The sequence below is a fragment of the Phytophthora ramorum genome (assembly GCF_020800215.1).
Source record: "Phytophthora ramorum isolate Pr-102 chromosome Unknown Phyram_PR-102_s0002, whole genome shotgun sequence".
Taxonomy (NCBI): Eukaryota; Oomycota; class Peronosporomycetes; order Peronosporales; family Peronosporaceae; genus Phytophthora; species Phytophthora ramorum.
In genome coordinates, this window is record NW_027150648.1 from 5765799 (window position 1) to 5786853 (window position 21055).

At 55.5% G+C, this 21055-nt stretch overlaps 5 protein-coding genes across 5 annotated transcripts; 1 reads left to right on the forward strand and 4 right to left on the reverse strand.

The window, feature by feature from the left end:
• Positions 1 to 283: 283 nt before the first annotated feature.
• On the reverse strand, positions 284 to 2654 carry KRP23_3123 (Interferon-induced GTP-binding protein Mx1; the record flags this gene model as incomplete). Its single annotated transcript, XM_067887937.1, has 2 exons — positions 284 to 707; positions 784 to 2654. 2 exons carry the CDS (start codon positions 2652 to 2654, stop codon positions 284 to 286), a joined length of 2295 nt encoding a protein of 764 aa, XP_067750483.1.
• An 821-nt stretch (positions 2655 to 3475) lies between these two features.
• On the reverse strand, positions 3476 to 4742 carry KRP23_3124 (uncharacterized protein; the record flags this gene model as incomplete). Its single annotated transcript, XM_067887938.1, has 2 exons — positions 3476 to 4140; positions 4211 to 4742. The coding sequence occupies 2 exons, from the start codon at positions 4740 to 4742 to the stop codon at positions 3476 to 3478; spliced, it is 1197 nt and encodes a 398-aa protein (XP_067750484.1).
• A 2731-nt stretch (positions 4743 to 7473) lies between these two features.
• On the reverse strand, positions 7474 to 7956 carry KRP23_3125 (uncharacterized protein; the record flags this gene model as incomplete). The annotated part of the gene is made up of 1 exon (XM_067887939.1): positions 7474 to 7956. The coding sequence occupies one exon, from the start codon at positions 7954 to 7956 to the stop codon at positions 7474 to 7476; it is 483 nt and encodes a 160-aa protein (XP_067750485.1).
• Positions 7957 to 9601: 1645 nt separating this feature from the next.
• On the forward strand, positions 9602 to 10633 carry KRP23_3126 (Periaxin; the record flags this gene model as incomplete). Its single annotated transcript, XM_067887940.1, has 1 exon — positions 9602 to 10633. The coding sequence occupies one exon, from the start codon at positions 9602 to 9604 to the stop codon at positions 10631 to 10633; it is 1032 nt and encodes a 343-aa protein (XP_067750486.1).
• Positions 10634 to 19130: 8497 nt separating this feature from the next.
• KRP23_3127 (Bifunctional protein GAL10) lies at positions 19131 to 20123 on the reverse strand (the record flags this gene model as incomplete). Its single annotated transcript, XM_067887941.1, has 1 exon — positions 19131 to 20123. One exon carries the CDS (start codon positions 20121 to 20123, stop codon positions 19131 to 19133), a length of 993 nt encoding a protein of 330 aa, XP_067750487.1.
• Between the last annotated feature and the right edge of the window lie 932 nt (positions 20124 to 21055).

Sequence of the window (21055 nt, forward strand, 5' to 3'; positions counted from 1 at the left end):
GCAGAGAAACTGCTCGGTCAACGTATCGTCATGTGCGGCTCGACACGTTTTGAGTGGGACCCTGAGCTTGGCCGCATTATCAGCGTAATGGCCGAGTCAGATTTGCTCACCCCGATGCTGCACCTACTTGGCAATTTAGAAGATGTCGCGCGAGTGTTCGAGAAGTCCATCATTTCTCCCGATTTCATGTGGAGGTCGACGTCGTAACTCTAATATCAAGCAAAATACAGGTCGTCATTCCAGTATAAAAAAAAACAAATTCGCCTCGCCTTGTGGGCAACCATCAGTGGAAGCTGGGCGAATTAAGCCTCGCAGCCATCTTGTCGAGGCGTTTCACAAGGTTCGTCGTCACTTTCCGCGTATCCGCCGTACTGTCATAGAAGATGTGGACCTTGTTCGCCTGCACCTTCGGGTGGCATGACACATACTCCTGCATCTTGCGCGCAAGGTCACTCACGTCACAGATCGATTGAAGCAGGGGCGCGACTACGTGAGAAGTCACTGCGAAGAAAACCCGTGCCTCGAATTCGCCAATTTCTTGATACTCTTCAGTGAGAGGTTGAGTAGCCGCAGGAAAGTTGAACCCCTCGGCCGTAAAGTGGCTGCCAAAATTAAAACCTCCACGAGTTTGGTTAGCGTCTCTGAAGCCTGAAGAGCGTGGCTTGTTCGTTGGAACCTGTGCGCTAACAATCAAGCGAGACATTTCTCTGACGAAAAACAAACGCAAAGATGTGAATTTCCTCAACACGGCGCCACGTATGCTATTGGTAAATCGAAGCGTACCTGTCCAGGGATATATTTGCGGGAGGAACAGATGGGACGTAGATTTCATCGAGCGAGGTGCTGTGGAATCCTTTCGAGTCCAAGTACAACTCCAAAGCATTGGCTAAGGTCTTTAGCTCGTCTGCTGCTTTGGTCGGCATCTTCTTGACCTGTGTTGGTAGTTGTAGAAGACTTGCGTTCTCTGGGTCAAACTCCAAAAATGATTTTTCCAAGTGCTCCAGTAGGTCTTCGTCATTAATAAGCAGTTCGTTTAGCCGCTCCCACAACACGCCAGCAAAAAAGTAGTGAAGGTTGGCGAAACGATCCAGTCGCTGCAACTTTCCACCCTTCTGCTCCAATCCAATCGTTTTCTGAACGAGATGAACAATGTGAAGCACTACATTCTTCAGAATCTGGACCAAGTGATCGGTGATGTACGTGCCATGGGAGTCTAGCATCAATATTGATGCTGCCACAAGGGATCCAGAGTGTGTTCGAGCCGAGAACGGCTTCTTCGCATGAAAAGGAGCTAAAATCAGTTCGTGCTCTTCCCTAGACTGCAAGCAATCCTCGTGAATAATTGCTGCGAGCTGTAGAATATCTTCGTCAACACGTTCCAAAAGTCCAGGTAAAATGGGGGTTATCAGCTGAAGCATCCTCTTCCGAGCTGTTGTTGGAGACACGCCAACAAAATCGCTCACGATATCTTCTGCAGAAGGTCCTAAGCTCGCCAACGTGTTGTAGCAGTTTCTACGTTGAGTTTCAATCTTGGCCAGAGCCTGAGGCACCCAAGTGGCGCGCGCATGGTCCGCCAGTATCTCCTCGAGTTTCTTTGCCAGCACGGAGCTGGATGCTAAACCACGATCGATGTACCCCGGCATTTTCTCTTCAAGCCACGCATTTTCTTCAGCCTTGGCTTCATCCAACGACAACGCTGGTGCTAAACGTGTATCGCGGTTCTTGACCGCCACGTATCCGTGTTTCAGGTCCACAACGTCTTGCGATGTACCCTCCAGTCGACTCATGACTTCACTTAAAGGGGCATCAGGATTCGTTGCATCTACTGCACGATCCATCATCGTGAGCACGCCGATCGTGCTGTCCATGAGGTTGTACTGCTGCACCAACTGGAACGCCTGCGAGTTGCGCACTCTCTCAAAGGCCGGTACAACCGCCAGTACCAGTGTGTTCGGCATCTTGAGATATTTCTCCACGAGCGCTCGAGTACGCTGCATCATGTCAACCGGCTCGCCGACGCGTCGTCCCGCGACGATACCCGGCAAGTCGACCACGTTCAGATTGGGCACATGGGGTGATTGCACTTCAATCTCCAGCACGTGGTCCACGACTCCTTCCTCGCCCTCCTGGGCAACAATTTCCTCCATCCACTTGCGCATAAGCTGCGCTGCCTCGTCGGGCGTAAAGTTCCTATCTGACTCGACGGGTTTCCGCCCGTCCGAGTACGCTAACTTCATTTTAATCTGCTGCTTGGCTTGCGGCTTTCCGCAATGCGGCATGAGGTCCGGGTCGCCTTCAACGTCAACATTGCCGTGGCGCAGTTTGAGGAGGATGGGCAGCTTGGTGCACATGACGCTGTCGCGGGGGAATAGCGGCAACATGGCGAGTGCCTCCAAGACACTGGACTTGCCGCTGCTCTCCTGGCCCACGACCACGATCTGCGGTAGCGCGAACTCCAGATCCGCCAGAATGTTGGTCCCTTCTTCCGTCGCCCGGTAGAAGTCCCCCACGAAGCCGCTGAGAACCGCAGCGGCGAGGCCTGCAGCAGAGGGAACACACGGTTCATGGGCTGCGGAGTGCTGTACTGGGGGTGCTTCTTGGCGTGCTGGGGCGAAGGAGGCGCCGCCGCCTGCAGCCACGTCGGTCAGGCGCATGGCTCGAGAATGCGGAAATGGGTTGAAGCGAAAAGTCAATAAAAAAACAGAAAAAATGACGGCGTTCCGTCCAACAGATTGTGGATTATTTGTATTCCGCAATAGCCCCCGATGTGGTCTGCAGTTCCGATCGAGGGGTAAATGCGATAAGCATCTTTCACAGACGTGGTAGTCGAGCTCGAAGGATAGACCGGGGGGCAGGGTGTATTGGTTGCGAGACCCACACCCAGTATCACCATTACCAACCGAGTGTTTCGTCACATATTTCCAGTGAGTTGATCCTTGCTTATCTGTTTTCTGCAGCTCGGACGAACATGGTGGAGGGGGGAGAGGAGTAGCGTTGATTGCCAGCATACTTTTAGGACGGCGGTTTGTCCTGTACGGTCCAACAAGAAGAAAGACGGAGGAGAAAACATGCTGGCTGCGAGCGAGCGAGCACTGGACGTTGTGTTTCCACATCTCACAAACGGTCGATTGTGATCTCAGTGATGCCTTCTTGGGAGCGGATTGTGATTGCTCAAAGTGGCATGCTGACGCCGATGCTGCGGCTACTATGACAGTAAGCGTGGAGAACGTCTCTCGAGTATTTGAAAATGTGCTATATAGTATCCCTTGATTTCCAGTGGAGAGCAAACACAGCCAGCATTAATTCAACATGATGACTCTAAAAAAATCCTTCCCAATGCGGTGGCTTGTTCGCATTGAAACACAGTCTACGACGGCAGTTCGCAGCGGGGCCCTGTTAATGCAGCGGATGAGCAAAAGTTATGCAGCAGCATTCAGTAGAGACTCTTGGGCAAGCAGTATTCCTTCAAGAGTCATCAGCACGAATCATGGCTCGGCGAGGTTGGCTCTGGGGTATCTGTTGTCGGCATGCCAGTTGTCGGACTCTCTGTGGTCGGTAAGCCCATACTTGGCTGTTCGGTCCCGGGGATCACGGGGCTCGGTGACTCAGTACCAGATATTGAGGTAGACGAAGAACCAGTCGATGGGGCAGTCGAACTCGGAGACTCGGAGCCAGACGTAGGAGAGTCCGTCGCCGGCACAGTCGTCGAAGGGGTGTCCGTTGACGCACTACATTGATCCGACACGTAGTCCACCAGGTCTCGGAACAGGTAGATCTTGTCTCCGATCGGCAGGATGCACTCCGACAGCCCCATGGCCTCCACGTCGGCCAAAAGATTGGCACACGCGCTCGACGCACACATGCTCGAGGCCTCGGTGTCGTCGGGCTGCACGCCGGATGTGAACGAATACCCGGAGTCGGAGGCGCACTGGTCGATGTAGGCGTCAGTGAGCAGGGACGAGATCACTGTGGTCGCACAGGTCACGGGCATTGAGGCCGTCGGCGCCGGGGTTGCTGGCGTGTCTGTCGGTTCCGGCGTTGCGGTGGCTGGTTCAAGCGTGTCAGTATCGCATTGGGCTGAGACGTAGTCAACCAGGTCGGCAAGGAGCAGAATCTTGCCGCCGACTGGGATGCGGCAGTCTGTCATAACCATCGACGCGACATAACCAAACAGATTGACGCACGATTCGGACGCACACATGGCCGCCACTTGGGCATCTGTGGGGGGGGTAAGGGGACGTGAATGCGTAGCCGGTGTCCGTAATGCACTGCTTCTCGTACGTGCTCGTGAGCAGGTATTTCAGTTGGGCAGAAGTGCATGAAGCGATGGGGGCTGTGGTAGGTGCTGGCGTGGCGGTCGTCGGAGCGGGTGTCGGTGCCGCTGTTGTCGGCTCCGGCGTGGTGGTCGTTGGGGCAGGTGTGTCCACTTCACACTGACCGGACACATAGTCGACCAAGTCGGCCAACAAGTAGATCTTGTCGCCAATGGGCAGCGTGCACTCGGTCAAGTTCATGGCTTCCACGTCGGCCAGGAGGCTGTGGCATGCGTCCGAAGCACACATGCCGGCGACTTCTTCCGGGTCGGGCTGGACACCAGAGATGAAGGAGTAGCCGGAATCCGCGGCACATTGGTCAATGTACTGGTCGGTGAGTAGCTTGGACAAAGTGGCGACTGCACACGACGCCGCTGAAACGGCCTGGAGTAGCGATGCAGCCACTGCGGCCGCGACCAAGAACTTCATCTTCGGCTGTAACTGCGAACGGCCTGTAGTTGTTGCAACAACTGGGAAAATGGCAAGTGACGACCAGGAAGTGGTCCGCGAGCGGATTTGGTGCAGCGCTAGCGCGAGAAAATACCGGAAGAAATCAACTTGACGTGAGGGAGACCCGACGCGCTATGACGAGGTGAAAGAGGGAGCTGAAACACTGCAAGCAACAGCAAGGCAACGCTGGCGGAGAGTACGCTTCCAAGCTCGGGCACAAAGTTGTCGATTGCAGTGTCAGCCCAGAGAGATTTTATGCACCGCAAGCTGACAGCGAACCATCGCCGAGACAGACGTACTAGTCTTCAGGGCTTCGAGCTGGCAAAGGAGACCAGGAGTAGCCTGCTTTCAGATTTTGTATCGGTTCGGCGCTGGTGTCGACGGCAAGTACTTGTGCCTTTTCGAGGCCACGTTATCTGTGGGCTCCATCTCACCGGCTGGTTGAAGATCGCGTCAAAGAGTGTTCTCGAACAGAAGTCGGAGTGGCATCGTCGACCTCCCTAGAACGCCGGACCAGCTCGGGAAAGCGCCGTTCGTGTTGCAGTGTTGGCCTTTGCGGACTGGTTCCCAGGGCGAGTAACACCTTCAATAAAATGAGGAGCGCTGAGCAGAGTCGCCGAGGACATGATGGTCTAGTGTGCTCCGTCAACGTGTACATGTACTGTACATGCAGCTGTGAGGCTGAAGATCACAGCGCAACACTACTAGTACGCTGCATTCCGCACATGTACACTCAACACCAACGCGGCAACAAAGGCAATCGCGGTATCAATCTGGTGCGTGTACTTCGGTATGTACATGTACAGTAGCTGAGCGCCGTCCGGGAAAGCAACCCAAGCCCAATTCGTGATGACTCCCACGTTGACGTCCAGCGGCGGAAAGTGGGATTCGCCATGATATATCTGGATAATATCCGAATCAGCCGCACCGAATACGCGGATTTGCAGCCTTGTTCATGTCGATTTGACCGCGGGCTTCAACACTGTTGAATCAACAGCAACGGGTGCCGTTCATGTAGTTGAAGACCGCTATCGGGGGCGAATTCTGGTCCTTGCTTGAGGTCGCAAGTGATTCGGGCGCGTCAGCCTGGTCCAACTTTGTAGTCGACCTATCCATACAATCATCGGCATCAAGGGGAATCAAGTCAAACTGGTCGTGTAATGAAATGTATGCAGTAGTGTTGATAGCAATCGAAGAGCATTTCAGGCTTTTTAGTGCGCTATAATATGCATAGCAAGCTCACATTATGAGTTTCCATTCGTCCGCCATTTATCCTCAACGTATTGAGAGTGAACAAACACTTTATTGCTACACGATCCATGAATCGATGACATGCAAGTGCTGTAGCAACTACATGGGAACACCTATGTTTCTAGCTATTAAAGTTGAAACGATGCAGAAGTTGGAAGAAAAATACCACACTGTATTTGTCTTAGGCTACTGGCCAACAAGCCGCTCGCTGGCTAGTTAGTTCGTAGCACCCTCGAGAGAACGGAGCAAAAAGGTACGACATGCAGTGTTATCTCGCCGGCGGCAAGTCCTCCTGGCTGAGCGAGCATCGGGCTCCGGTTCTGGTCTTGATACACCCTTGCGCTGATTAGCAAGCGGTCGCAGTCGAGCTCGTGGTGGTGGTGGTCGATGTTGACGAAGACGCGGTGGTTGCCGTCGGAGCCTCCGTGGGAGTGGTGCTGGAAGTCGCAGACGAAGTCGTCGTACTTGGGGCCGTCGTGGCCGTCGAGGTGCTGCTCGTGGCCGATCCCGAGGAGGACGAGGGGCAGTGCGCCGGCACGTAGTCCACTAGGTCCGCGAGCAACAGGATGTTGTCACCCACGGGGATGACGCACTCGGACAGGTCCATGGCCGTCACATCGGCCAGCAGGCTCTGGCACGCCGTCGAGGCGCACATGAGGTCGATCGTGGCCTGGTCCGGGATGCTGGCGGCCGTGAACACGTAGCCCGAGTCCGTCGCGCACTGGTCGATGTTCGCGTCCGTCAGCAGCGCGGAGAGTACCGACGAGGAGCAGTCGGCATACGAGCCGCTACTGCTGGCGGCGGAGACGGTGGAGGCGATGGCGGCGAAGGCAACGGTGAAAGACTTCATCTTGAGCGTGGGTGTGGTGGTGGAGAAGGTGGTGGATTTGTCAGTGAAGAGGCAAATTTGAAAGTGATCGATGGAGTGTGTGGCCAAGCTCCATCGCCGGCCGCGGGCAATGGCAATGCAGGAAGAGTTTGAGCCACCTCTTGTCACTGCGCTGCCACAACGGAGTTCTTTCGATTTTCGACGGCTGCTTGCAGATCAGAGCGCGGGCGAGGGTTGCAATGTCAAGATCGGAAAGAGCTCACGTCGTGTGAGTCGCAGAGACCGACGCCGAGGAGGAGAGCCCGGAGTGTCCTTCTTGGTGTCCTGGTAGCTCCCGGCATATCCTCCGTCAGGAACACCGGCCAGCATGTCTTTGTCTATAACCAGGCTACTTTTGCGGTGTTCGAGCTCGAGCGCCTCGAATGCAGACATAGAGAACCCAAGTAGGAAAGCAAAATCTGCCGACATTTTGGAATGGTCATTCAGTTTAACTTGTCCGCTTTAAACAGCGAAAGTATCGCTAGAACGACTACGACATGTAAGGCCTACGACTCTTGATAGCTAGAGCGAAGGCGAAGCTCAAAAAGCAGCAAAGTACTCGCAGCTGGCTGTGAGTCGCCCCAAAAACGCTTAGCAAGCGGTGGCCGTCGAGGTGGTCGTCGTCTTAGTTGGGGCTGGGGTCGCAGCAGCGTCCGTGGTGTTCGACGAGCTCGTCGCGGTGGGCGCCTCGGTCGCGGGGGTCGCAGTAGTGGGGGCATCGGTGCTCGGACTGTCCGTGGCGGGGGCATCGGTCGCCGGACAATGGGCGGGTACGTAGTCCACCAGGTCGCCTAGGAGGTTGATGTTGTCCCCAACCGGCAGCGTGCACTCCTCCAGGCCCAAGGCCTGGGTGTCAGCGAGCAGGCCTTTGCAGGCGCTGGAGGCGCACATCTTATCGATAGTGGCCTGGTCCGGGATGCTGGCGGCCGTGAAGACGTAGCCCGAGTCCGACGAGCACTGGTCAATGTACTGGTCCGTGAGAAGGGCCGAGAGTACAGCACTCGAGCAGGTGGCGGCCGAGGCCTGGGACGTGAGCACGACGAGGGCGGTGAGGGTGGCAGCGAAGGACTTCATCGTGGAGTAGGTGCGGGGATTGAAGCTTGGGCTTGAGAGGCAAATTGAATTGTGAATGATCTGTCTGGAACCGATCGGGCTGGATCAGCGATCGAGCGCGTACGGACCCTCGCACTGTTCGAGCGAGACCGGCTCAGCAGCGGCATCACACTCCTCGGCGCCCACCGGTGCCACCCAGAAGGGAGTTGCAGCAGTAGAAGGGCGGCGGCGAGGAGGAGACGGCGTTGTTTTGTTAGGCAAATGCAATCACGGTTGACACGACACTTGAAGCTGCAGCAATGCCTTCCCCGACGTGACCCCAAAACTTGACGTGCAGGTTGCACGTTGAAGTGGAGCGGCGGGAAAGTGACAACCGTGGCACCGGGTTGCTGCAGCTCGCACCGGATTGTTGGATGCCACTCAGCTAGGATAATCTGACGGAAATGTGCCGCGTTAATAAAGGCTTCGTACTTGCCTACTTGCAGACCAAAGCCTGCAAGTACGACGGCTGTCAAGTTGATCGAGGCAAGTAATTTGACAAAGTTTCTGCTAGATCGATCAAAGTATCTCATGGTCAAGATATCTTATTCCGGTGTGGAAGGCTTTTTTTAAAGATATTTCCGGTGTTGGGATAAAAGCCTTGAAAATATGACGACGATCCGGGTGGATGCACTTTGCTACAATGGCGTTGTCTGAGTTGAACGGCGGCGAAGATTTTGCGAAAGAGATCGATTATACTTGTACGGATGCAAACGAACGTGAAGACGACCGGAGTATTTCATTGAAATGGCACTATACTTTTACGTTGAAGCAGCTTTTCGCTGCTCGCTGATTTGGATATCCACAAAAGTCTTGGCAAATATCCAAGATAGATGCGAATAATTATGTGGAGTACGGTACACTACCAGATGGCAACTTTGATTTGCTGACGTTCAACTGCGAAGCTTATTTGGCTAGCGGCAAAGACCTATCGAGGTGCTCCATCGAGGTGCTCCAGGAGGGTAACCGTGTGAGGGGTCAGCTGTGTGTTGGTGTTGCAGTAGGTCATGGATGCACCTCAAGCAGCCATAGAGAGCCGAAGAGTGCGGCACGGCGTTTAGTCCGTCAAAGCACGTCGCCCGGCAGCGCTGATCGGCAGGGAAAGCGTCGCATGAAGCCCGGTGTTCAAATGCGCGACAATCCACCGTTCACAACGGAGGGTGTGAACAGGAACCCAGAACAGTCCATGTTCAGCTACATCATACCCCGCCGCTCGAGGTGCCTCCACAGCGGCCCGCAGGACTTTTGGCAAATGCCCTCGTCCTCGACTCCACTCGCACCTACGTACTCCAGCAGCAGCCATTCACCCAGACAACGCTCGCAGTTTCCATCGGCCAGGCGCTGGTCTGGCACAGACTCGAGGGCGTGCTGTGGCAGACGTCCTGCATTGCGCCACTTGAAATTTGTATGAAACATGATATCTTGGCCTGTCTGGGCGCGATGGCGGATTATCCCGTTCTATGCCTCTCGCATCCAAATTACATCACGCAGACCAGCACCCGGGGCGGACAGTATCACCTCCGCGCCCAGGGTCAAGCTGCATCTCCCTTCTCTTCGGCATTCCCGAATTTGCTGTCGTTATCGACCTCCACGCTCCACTTTTCATCGGCCTCAGCTGCAGAAAAGTATGAAGACGTTTGTCGCGCTCGTGTTCGCCGCCGTGGCCGTGTCGGCCGCTGCCGCACTCGAGGACCTGCCGGTGTCGCTGTGCCGTGACGCCACCTACAATTCGCCCGCCTCGCGCGGCGCCATGTGCTCCGGTGCGGGCGCGTCTCCGGCCGGCACCGCCTGCCCGCTCCAGGGCGACGTGGCCATCGCCGACTGCCACAACTACCTGCCGTCGTGGAACGGCAGCGCCTGCGTGGCGCCCGAGGACGCCGAGTGCGCCATCGTCACCGGCGACACGTGGGGCTGCGTGCTGCCGTCGGTTGGATGCGGCACCGCCACCACTCCGTGCCCGGTCACCTCGCTCCCCGACACCCCGTGCCCGGTCACCTCGCTGCCTGACACCCCGTGCCCGGTTACCTCGCTGCCTGACACCCCGTGCCCCGTGACGTCGCTTCCGGACACCCCGTGTCCAGTGACTTCGTTGCCGGACACCCCGTGCCCGGTAACTTCATTGCCCGACACCCCGTGCCCGGTGACGTCGCTTCCGGACACTCCGTGCCCGGTGACCTCCCTGCCAGACACTCCATGCCCGGTGACGTCTCTCCCTGACACGGAGTCGACGCCGTGCCCGGTGACCTCCTTGCCCGACACGACGGCGACGCCGTGCCCTGTGACGTCACTGCCTGAGACGACGGCGACGCCATGCCCGGTGACTTCGCTTCCGGAGACGACCTCCACGCCGTGCCCGGTGACCTCGCTGCCGGAGACCACCGCCCCTGCTTCGACGACTCCGTGCCCCGTCACGGCCCTGCCTGAGACGACGGCTCCGGCCACCACTCCTGCTGCTACGACTCCGTGTCCGGTGACGTCCCTGCCGGAGACCACCGCCCCCGCCTCGACGACCCCGTGCCCGACTTCGGTGACGTCGCTGCCCGAAACGACAGCTCCAGCCACCACTCCTGCTGCCACGACGCCGTGCCCGGTGACGTCGCTGCCGGAGACCACGACGCCCGCTACGACGACGCCGTGCCCCATTACGGCCAAGCCGTAGACTGCGGTACCTTATTAGGCGTCGAGCCTCCCCCACGTGGTCATATTCAACAGGCGCCGGTCTGGCACCCGCTCCCGTCCTCTCCAGTAATCACAGTTGAAATACAACTTGGATACGCATTTTTTGTGATATTATTTACCACAGAGCAGCGCGTTCCGAGACCAGAACCTTTGAACTCGTCATTGAGCGTGAACACGATGAACTTTGCGTGCATGGCCTTCCTAAGCTTATCCGGATAGGTCTTCATGTGGGCGACGCCGAAAGCAGACGTCCATGCCTGCTGTGGTATCTCATGTCACATGCTCGGATACACTGTTGAAGCTGTATCCTACGATACAAGCCTGGAGGTCTCCCAGCGATAGCTATTGAGATCGAAGTGGCCGGTATCCAAGCGAAATTGGACACGAGGGTCTCGTCGAGACCTCATCTCTGTTCTTCCGACGTTGCTCGGTATTAATAGTATATGACTGCGGGGAGCCAAGCATTACGTCACCGAGTCTGCTCAGTGTCTGTCCGACAAAAACGGGCTCTGCGCGCGTGCGCCGTGAGGTGATCGGTGGCCGCTTGTAACGAGGCGTGCCGAACGCGTTGAAGTGGCATATAATAGACATTCGGTCAGATCCCGTACATGTAGTCCCATGCGCAGGCAATGATATGGTGTGAGCAAGGCCTCAACGAGTTCGCTAGTTTCTCGCTCTTAGTTTGTCCTTCGGAGGTCGGAACAGCCCGATGCTCGCTGCTACATGTACCGTAGCAGGTTGGACATCTTCGTGAGCGCCGTTGCCGCTCTCTCAATATCTGACTTGGTGAGCTCTTCCGAAGGCCATTTTCAAAACTGCCCCAGCAGCGAGACCCACCACCACCCGCTCTCGCCCAAAAATAACCATCTTCGAGATGAACCTCCCGGCCATCATCGCCACCGGTTTTGCCTTGCTCGCTTGTGCGAAGGCCGCAGTTATCGACCACGATGCGGTCGTACCCTTCGCGCAGCCGACACCGACGACGACTCTGCAGACGCTGGCTGTCAAGTTCAAGCCGCAGATCTACATCAACAACGGATGTCACCCGTACCCGGCTGTCGATGAAGACGGCAACACCAGCGGCGGTCTAAAGCCGACGGGGAGTCAGAGTTCCGGTTGCACTGGTTCGAGCCTCGGCAGCCAAATCTACGGCCGCGCTGTCGAGTACGAAGGCGTGTACGCGTTCATGTACTCCTGGTACATGCCCAAGGACGAGACGCTACCCGGACTCGGTCACCGCCACGACTGGGAGAACTGCGTCGTTTGGCTGGACGACATCACTCTTGACGAGCCCAACATCGTGGCGCTGTCGGCTTCTTACCACAGCACGTACCTGTACTACTATCCCCCTGACTCGGACTACTTGGATGGCGACAGCGCCAAGATTGAGTACTCGACGAGTTGGGTGCTCCTGGATCACTCGCTCTCGGCCACCTCGACGTCAGGTGAAACGCAGGACTTGATCATGTGGGACCAGCTGACGGATGCAGCTCGGACAGCTCTGGAAGACACGGACTTCGGCGACGCCAATGTCCCGTTCAAGGAAGCCAACTTCGAGACAAAGCTTGCGAACGCGTACTACACGTAAGGGTTGAATAGGGCTTTTTGGGCAGCAAGCTGAAGCTGTTCAATTGATCAAGTTGAATACATGTGCGACTTGCTATGGACGTTGATTCGGTGGATTATACCGGTTATACCAAAAACACGCCGAAACGGAGGGTCTATTTTCGGTAGCAGCATACTCCTGATAACACAAATGAGGACGTACGAGTCGAACGTCCCTAGATCTCGTTGAGCAGTGACTTGGAGCTCTTGTTTGCTCTCCCTATTTCGGGGTAGATTCACACGACAAACCGTCCCGCTTTGAGTCTTTTCAATTTTTTGGACGAACCTTTCCATTTCACATGATCATGTACAGTGTGAGACTCTGACGCTGTGCATGATCAATGAGACTAGTTTGCATGTTTTGCGGGGCCCTATTATAGACCTAGGTCAGCGTGATATTGGTATCGGTCGCAATGCGGATCGGGTGGTATCTGGGAAATGGACACGTGTTATATCCATGCACACGTATGCTTTTACGTTGCCAGGGAGTATTACTGCTTCGTGCAGCTTGCCAGCCTGTGGTGGAGACAGATAGTGAGCCGACTAAGGGAAGCACATCCCAAACTCTATCCTTCGGTGTACAAAAACCTCAGAAGTACATGTACAGACAATCCTCTCCTTTGTGATAGCGTCGGGAACCACCACATTATCACTCGCTGGAGTTATTACAAGGCAGAAATGTGCCGTAAAATTGGTACATTTGAACTTAACAGCTCTACAGCGTCGACGTACAGCAGGCAGTACTGTGGAGCATCGAGAGCTGGAACGCCCTGCTTCCCAGCGTCTTCAGTAACTGCTGGAAGAAGACTGGCTTGCTTGACTACTACACGTGCGAGTACGCCGAGCCGGGCGTGGAGGATGACATCGTGAACGAGCTGGCAGAGATGCTGACGCGTCTCCTCCACCCCTCGAATCCGATGTCGGTTGAAGAGCTGCTGAACCCACCGGACGAGAACATCCTCGCGGATGAACCAACGGACGAAGATTTCTGCCGGGTCGAGTCTTCAGAGCGCGAGAATGGGTGCGGTCAAGATGTCGGTGATGGCGGTATCGAGGACGAAGAAGAAGAAAGCACTTCTTCAACCTATCCAACGCCCGAAAACCTGTCCACAGAGGAGCTGAAGGAGCGTCTTCAATGGATAGCACAACTTTTCGTTACCGCCGGTGCGATGGGGGTCCGTTCAAGGGACGTTATCGGGCTTCGAACGATGCAGCGAGTATTTAGAGAGGAGCTTGCGTGTAGACAAGGCCACAAGCAGCAAAAGTCGATGCTCGACTTCTTCGGACGTCCTGCACCAAATGGACCTTAGCAATAGTTAAGCACCTTTGAATAGTGATAATGACGTGTTTTGTATCACAAACCAGTAACTAGAGGGTAGAGGTATATTTGACTCGTGCTTGTATGGTGACGGTCATCGGGAGCCCTCCCCATATCTCTCCGTGGAGGGTATCACTACTCAGGATATCACGACCGAGAGGATTGTCTGTATTAGCAAACATGTACGGCTCTGAAAGATTCTTCAAGGCTTTGCCATTTTTTTCTTCCTTCGGACTTACTTTCTGTTTCACCTCGCCGAGCGCACGCGCAACGCAACCGGCTTAGAGTAAGCCGCTTAGTAAACTCTCAAGCTAGCAACCTCTGCGCCTAGATGAATCCAACCGGTTTCCTAGCCACAGTACTCATTGCAGCACTTGCAGCCCAGACTGAAGCAGCCGTCATCAGCCACGACCAAGTAATTCCGTTCGCCGAGCCAGCACCTGTCACGATCTCTGAGAAGGCGGGCGTCAAATTCAAGCCTCAACTCCATATCTCGAACGGATGCCACTCATACCCTGCTGTGAATGAAGCTGGTGACACTGGCGGTGGTCTCAAGACGTCAGGAGCTCCTAGTAGCAAGTGCAAGGGTTCCGGCTACGGCTCGCAGATCTACGGACGATCTGGGTGGCACAGTGATGTTTGGGCTATCATGTACGCATGGTACTTTCCAAAGGACATGGCATCCACTACTCTGGGCCACCGCCATGACTGGGAGCACGCTGTCATTTGGATCGATAATCCTGACGTTGCTGAGCCGAAAATCCTGGGAGTCTCGGTTTCATCACACTCCGGCTATGCGAAGACTACTACCATCCCGGTGGGGTCTCTAGTTGGCACAACTGTCCTGATCAACTACGAGAGTTTCTGGCCGTTAGACCACGAGTTAAGTCTCACAACAAAGGGCGGTGACCTTCAGCCACTGATCATGTGGAGTCAACTGACTGACGCCGCCCGGAATTCGTTGAGCACGACGGATTTCGGCAGTGCACTCATGCCAATGACAGACTTCTGGTTCACCTCAAAGCTTGAAAAGGCTTGGCCATTTTGAATCGACCAGCTACATATAGAAAGCGTTTAAGTGTGCTAGCTGCCTGTTAGCTATTGATCACTCTAAGCATAATACGCATTTGCAACCTTCGTCGCGAAGTTCCCTTCCTTGAACGGGACATTTGCACTGCCAAAGTCCGTGTCCTCCAAAGCCGTTCGTGCCGCGTCGGTCAACTGGCCCCACATGATCAAATCCTGCGTCTCGCCCGACGTCGACGTGGCAGACAATGAATGATCCAGGATCACCCAACTCGTCGAGTACTCGATCTTGGCGCTGTTGCCATCCAAGTAGTCCGAGTCCGGAGGGTAGTAGTATAGGTAGGTGCTGTGGTAGGAAGCCGACAGCGCCACAATGTTGGGCTCATCGAGGGTGATGTCGTCCAGCCAAACGACGCAGTTCTCCCAGTCGTGGCGGTGACCGAGTCCGGGTAGCGTCTCGTCCTTGGGCATGTACCAGGAGTACATGAACGCGTACACGCCTTCGTACTCAACAGCGCGGCCATAGATCTGACTGCCATAGCCAGAGCCCTTGCAACCAGCACTTTGGGACCCCGTCGGTTTCAAGCCGCCGCTGGTGTTGCCGTCCTCGTCAACAGCGGGGTACGGATGACACCCATTGTTGATGTAGATCTGCGGTTTGAAGTTGACGGCGACCGACTGGACGGTGGTGTTGGGCGTCGGTTGCGCAAAAGGAACGACTTGGTCGTGGTCAATGACAGCAGCTTGAGCGCCGGCGAGAGTGGCGAGAGCAACAGCGGCGATGGCTTGGAGATTCATGGTGGCTGGACACTTGGACGTATGTACTGCAAATGTAGGAATGACCTTAGCTTTTAAACGAGCGAATACCTCTCCACCAAGTATCTGCTTCGAGAGCGCTTACGGAGGTGATCGAGTATCCTAGCCTATCGTGCAGGTGGCGGCCTAGAACCGTCATGACCGCGCAGTCTACCCAGCTGTTGATGTTAGACTAGCGAAAGCGGACATGGATGATAAGGATGGCACCGTCACAGCAAAAACTACTGGGCGACTGCATTGTAACTAACGGATCCTTTTGCAAGTCCCCTGTTGCCAGCAGTCTGACGGCACTGAATTGTGTACTACTGCCGGTCGGAACTCGCAACTTGTCGAAGTTGTATCGCGCAGGAGATTCTAGGGATTTGCTAGCCAATTCACGCCTTCCGTCTTGGTCAGTCGAAGTCTGCAGAAAGGGCGCGGGCTGAGCAAGCAGATACCGTCTTCTAGACTTGCGGAGCAGATAAGCTTTAGCCTGAACGCACTGACAGGTTCACACGTCACAAACGTCAAGGATACAAGATACCGGCACGTTACTAACGCACACGTCGGAGCGCGATTAGCGAACGAGATTCAACAGATACGTTTCATTCAACTGCTAGCGGTGCCCAAAGCAACAGCTTAATTAAGCATAATAGGCGTTGCCGAGCTTCGTCTCGAAGTTGGCTTCCTTGAACGGCACGTTTGCGCTGCCAAAATCTGTGTCTTCCAGGGCCGTTCGAGCTGCGTCGGTCAACTGGTCCCACATGATCAAGTCCTGGGTCTCACCTGCCGTCGACGTCGCCGACAGCGAGTGGTCGATCACGACGTAGCTCGATGAGTACTCGATCTTCGCACTGTCTCCATCAAAGTAGCTTGAGCTCGGCGGGTAGTAGACGTTGTAGCCGCTGTGTGCCGAGGCCGATAGCGCTACAATGTTTTGGTCGTCGAGAGAGTCGAGCCAGACCACACAGGCCTCCCAGTCGTGGCGGTGGCCAAGGCCAGGCAGCGTCTCGTCCTTGGGCATGTACCAGGAGTACATGAACGCGTACACGCCTTCGTACTCAACAGCGCGGCCATAGATCTGACTGCCGTAGCCAGACCCCTTGCAGCCAGCGCTCTCGGAGCCAGTGGGGGCCAGACCACCGCTGGTGTTGCCGTCCTCATCCACGACCGGGTACGGGTGGCAACCATTGTTGATGTAGATCTGGGGCTTGAACTTGAGAGCAACAGTTTGCAGCGTCGTCGTCGGAGTGGGCTGTGCGAAGGGCACGACGGCGTCGTGGGCGATGACTGCGCCTTGAACTCCGGCGAGGGACGCAAGTCCGGCGAAGGCAAGGTGGCGGAGGTTCATGGTCGTTGCCGTCGTGGAGCTTGATAGTGGCTAACAAAGCGAGTTCGAGAATGAGAGCCTTACTAGTATCCTGCTAGTGCACTTGTCTGTGGTCTGCAAGACCTGAGAAGAGCCACATCACTTGCCTTTGTCAAGGTGCAAACAAATCGACTTGTCCATCGCTTTGTAGTCCGAACACTGATGAGTCACTGCAAGCTGCCTACTCTAGCTTCAGACCAGCGATACTGCGTCTGAATCTCGAGGCCATCCTCGTGAGGTAGTCAGGTCAGAGTTGCAGAAGGGAACAGGATGAAATGGTCATCATCATTTCGAACAACGATCCACGCGCTTCTTAGGCGTAGCAGGCGCTGCCACGTTTTGGTCTGGAAGTTCGCATTGTCGGTAAGCTGGCCCCACATGATCGTAGGTTGCGTCTTACCAGGCAGAAAGTGAGTGGTCGACGACGACGTAGCTGGAGAAGTAGTCGGTCTTGGCACTGTTTCCGAAGAGAAGAATACCGCTACGATCCACTTAGTGTGATCTTGCTTGGTTCTAAGTTGCCCCACCATAGAGGTATCGCAAGCAGCAGATGAAGAGTACATGCTGGTAGATCCCGTTCCCTCATGACGTGAAGTGCAGCCCGTGACGATGTGCTCTCGTGGTTCAAGTGGATAGGCGCAGCCTCAGCCTCAGCTCACCACGACGAGCCAAGTTGAAGCGGTCTACCAGCAATTGACACGAACAAGAAGCACCTTTGATATACATATATTGCGGCAGCAGATTTTGCGCACAAGTAAGGCAGTAGGCTACTTGTACCAAGCGTTCGCGAGCTTGGTCTCGAAGTTTGTGTCCTTGAACGGCACGTTGGCGTCTCCGAAGTCTGTGTTTTCTAGAGCTGTCCGAGCGGCATCCGTTAGCTGGTCCCACATGATGAGGTCCTGCGTCTCGCCGGTATCTGATGTCATGCGGAATGCGTGGTTAATGAGCAGCACGCTGTAGTAGTCGATCTTGGCGCTGTTGCCGTCTAGATAGTCCAAGTCGGGCGGGTAGTAAAAGGTGTAGCCGCTGTGGGCCGACGTGGAGACAGCGAGGATTTCCGGACTGGACACCGCTGGGTTGTTGAGCCACACAACGATATGCTCCCAGTCGTGGCGGTGGCCGAATCCGGAAGCCGGGGAGTCCTTGGGGAAGTACCAAGAGTACATGATAGCCCAGACGCCATTGTACCAAGTCGATCGTCCGTAGATCTGGCTGCCGTAGCCCGAACCTTTGCAACCGGCACTGGACGACCCCGTCGGGTTGAGACCACCACTGGTGTTTCCGTCTGCATCAACAGCGGGGTACGGATGGCAGCCATTTGTGATGTGAAGTTGCGGTTTGAAGTTGACCGCGGCGATCTGGGAGACGGACGTCGGTGTAGGCTGCGCGAACGGCACAACCGTGTCGTGGTCGATCACAGCGCCGTAGATGGCTGTGAGACCGACCGCAGCGGAAACGAGGAGGCCCCGGAGGTTCATAGTTGTGGTTGAGTCTTGGCTGGTTGTTGGGCTTGGTGCAAATTGTGAAATGAGATGAAGATCGAGAGACTTGCTTGATGAGCTCGTTGCCTTTAATCTGTTCCCTGCCTGTCACCATAGGCCATGCGAACAAGGTCTTGTGCGATGAATCTGTCCCTGGCCGGTGCGTTGAGCATCTTGGTTAGCCGAAAACTGATTCGCGCGATGTTTCGGGCGACTATTTGTTGACTAGTGCATTCGACCCCGCAGGTTTGGTTTTGAACGCGTCGACCGATGCGAAGTGCCAGCTACCGACTTCCCAATGTCAAGACGGAAGACGGACAGTGGATTTCTACCAAACGCTAGATTCCCAGCCCTTTGTCAAGAGCGACGAAAAAGTGTTTCCAGGTTATCACCCAGAATGGGGTCCGTCTTGATTCACGCGTCGTAACATTGCTGTGAGCCGAGTGGTGATCAAGTGATTAGCTGCAGCTGGCGTGAGGTAATGGCAGGATCGCTTGCAGCACGGTGTGGTCAAGTCCGGCGCAAAGTGGGCGAAGCAGTGTCGCCGGCAGTTCCATCCACCTCCTCTGCACTCGAGGTGAAACAAGTCGATGGAGATGCATGTAACTCCAGTAAGAGCCGTCAAGTTTGCGGTTTACGTGTTCAGTTGGGACTAAAACTCTCGAAGCCACGTGATGGCGTCGATCTCTGCTGTCCAACGTAATGCTTGCCTGTCCGAAAGCGAAAGCCCAGATCACATAAAACTTTGTATTTACTCACTCACATGCGCTACTCGATTTCGTGCGAGTCCTTGGGGCCCGTAAGAGGAACACGTCGTTTCTGGAACGAGGTTGTTCCTCTTCCACCAGCTCTCCTTCAATCGGTATTAGCCAACCAACCCCACTCAGGCGGCCCAGGCTCGATAGACGATGCGGCTGCCGAACGTCTCGCCCTTGGGGAGCAGCATCTGGTTGCGCCACTCGGGCGTGTTGATGGCGTTCACGTAGCGACCGGGCTCGACTGCGAAACCCGAGCGTGTGCCGCGAGCGGGCTGGCCCTCGACGGCCGGGACGTCGTTCCAGAAACCCGTGTAGAACTGGAAGGACGGTTCCGTGCTGAGCACTTCGAGGTGGATCTTGGTGTCCGGATGCTCGGCCGAGACCAGCAGCTGCAGCGGCAGGCTGCGCGTGTCGAGCGGGATGCTCTTGGAGTCGAGGTTCATGAGGAAGCAGTGGTCTACGTTGGGCTCCTTGACGCCGAGCGCGAACGTCTCGTGGGCTTTGATGCCCGGGAAGGTCTCGATGGCGCCCGTGGGGATGTTGCCGTCGTCCGGGACCAGGTACTGGTCCGAGGCGAGCGTCACTTGCGTACCGTCGATGGTCTCGCGGTCCGACAGGTTGAAGTAGCTGTGGTTGGTGATGTTGATGGCCGTCTCCTGGACGTCGTCGGGGCCCACGAGCTGCGCCTCGTACTCGGCCTCGAGCTCCACGAGCTCCTTGCCGTTCTGCGTCTTGCTCGTGGTCTGCGTGTATGTGACCGTGAACTCGACGGTGCCGGGGAAGCCTGAGTCTCCGTCGGGGCTCACGAATTTGTACTGCACGGCGTCCTTCCCCTCGTGGTTTTTGACGGGTACGGGACCCTCGAAGTCCTGGAGCCCCCACGTGTTGCCGCCGTGCAGCGAGTTGACGCCGTCGTTGGCAATGAGGTCGTACGACTTGCCGTTGAGTTCCACCTTGGCACCCGACACGCGGTTGGCGACGCGCCCCACGGTCTCACCAAAGTGCGGGCCGCAGTGCTGAATGTACAGCTCTGGCGTGGGGAAGCCCAACACGAGGTTGCGGCCGCCCACGACGAACGCGTTGACCTTGGCACCCTGGTTCAGGAACTTGACGGACATGGAGGAGGAGGTGTATGCGCTTGAGACGTTACTGGCCAATTGCAGAATGAATGGAGACTCCAGCTATTCCAAGTGCGTGGCAGTCGTCAGCTGTGGTTGAAGGGGGCTGCTTGGGCGGCCGCGACTATGTTGAAAACATTACAGCCGATGACTTGACTAAGCTGCAAGTCTATTTCAAGCAAAATAGAAGGTATTCAGTTCTGAGTTCATGTGACACTATAATACATATACAGTATATATCATAGGCTAAGTCGGTATTCTAGGTTATCGGATTTTGAAGATTAATTTGAAGCAACAAAGAGTACTGTACCGGCGGTAGTTGAAGCAGGCGCTCTCAATTGCATCTGCCAAGCTTGTCATTGCCCACTTTTCCCTGTCACGCACGCATTACGCCGAGCCTTCGTCCGCAGGCATAAGCTTCAACCGTGCCAGCTGAAAGGAACCGAGGAACGGACCGCAAGTCGAGTATTATCTTACTATCCTTGGTCTCAATTAGGATAGAATGAGAGGGTCGACGAAGGTCGTGCGGCCTGGGCGGGAGCGTACCAGGACTCTATAGTTTCTTAGCTAAACACAAATAGAGGACCTCTTAACCCCCCCTCTGCCTGGGCGGGAGCGCGGATCGCTGGCTGGCTGGCTGGTCTCGTCGTAGCCGGTTCTTTCAAGATGAACTGCGCTGACACGTTTTACAAGCTGTGTTAACAGCAATTAAGTTAGTAAACAGTGTTCGTGTAAATGCAAGCCGGACGGAAGCGGACGAACGCCGCGTTTCGTCAGTAGTTGCTTAGACTCTTAGTTGTGTACCGGTAACCCGCTTTCATGCAAGCCACATGATTGCTGTGTGCCTTGTGCATGTATCTGCCGAGTGTCGCCGCCCAAGGCGGAAACTTAAGGCAATGCGAGGACGTATTTCGCTCGCGCGAGAAGGCTCA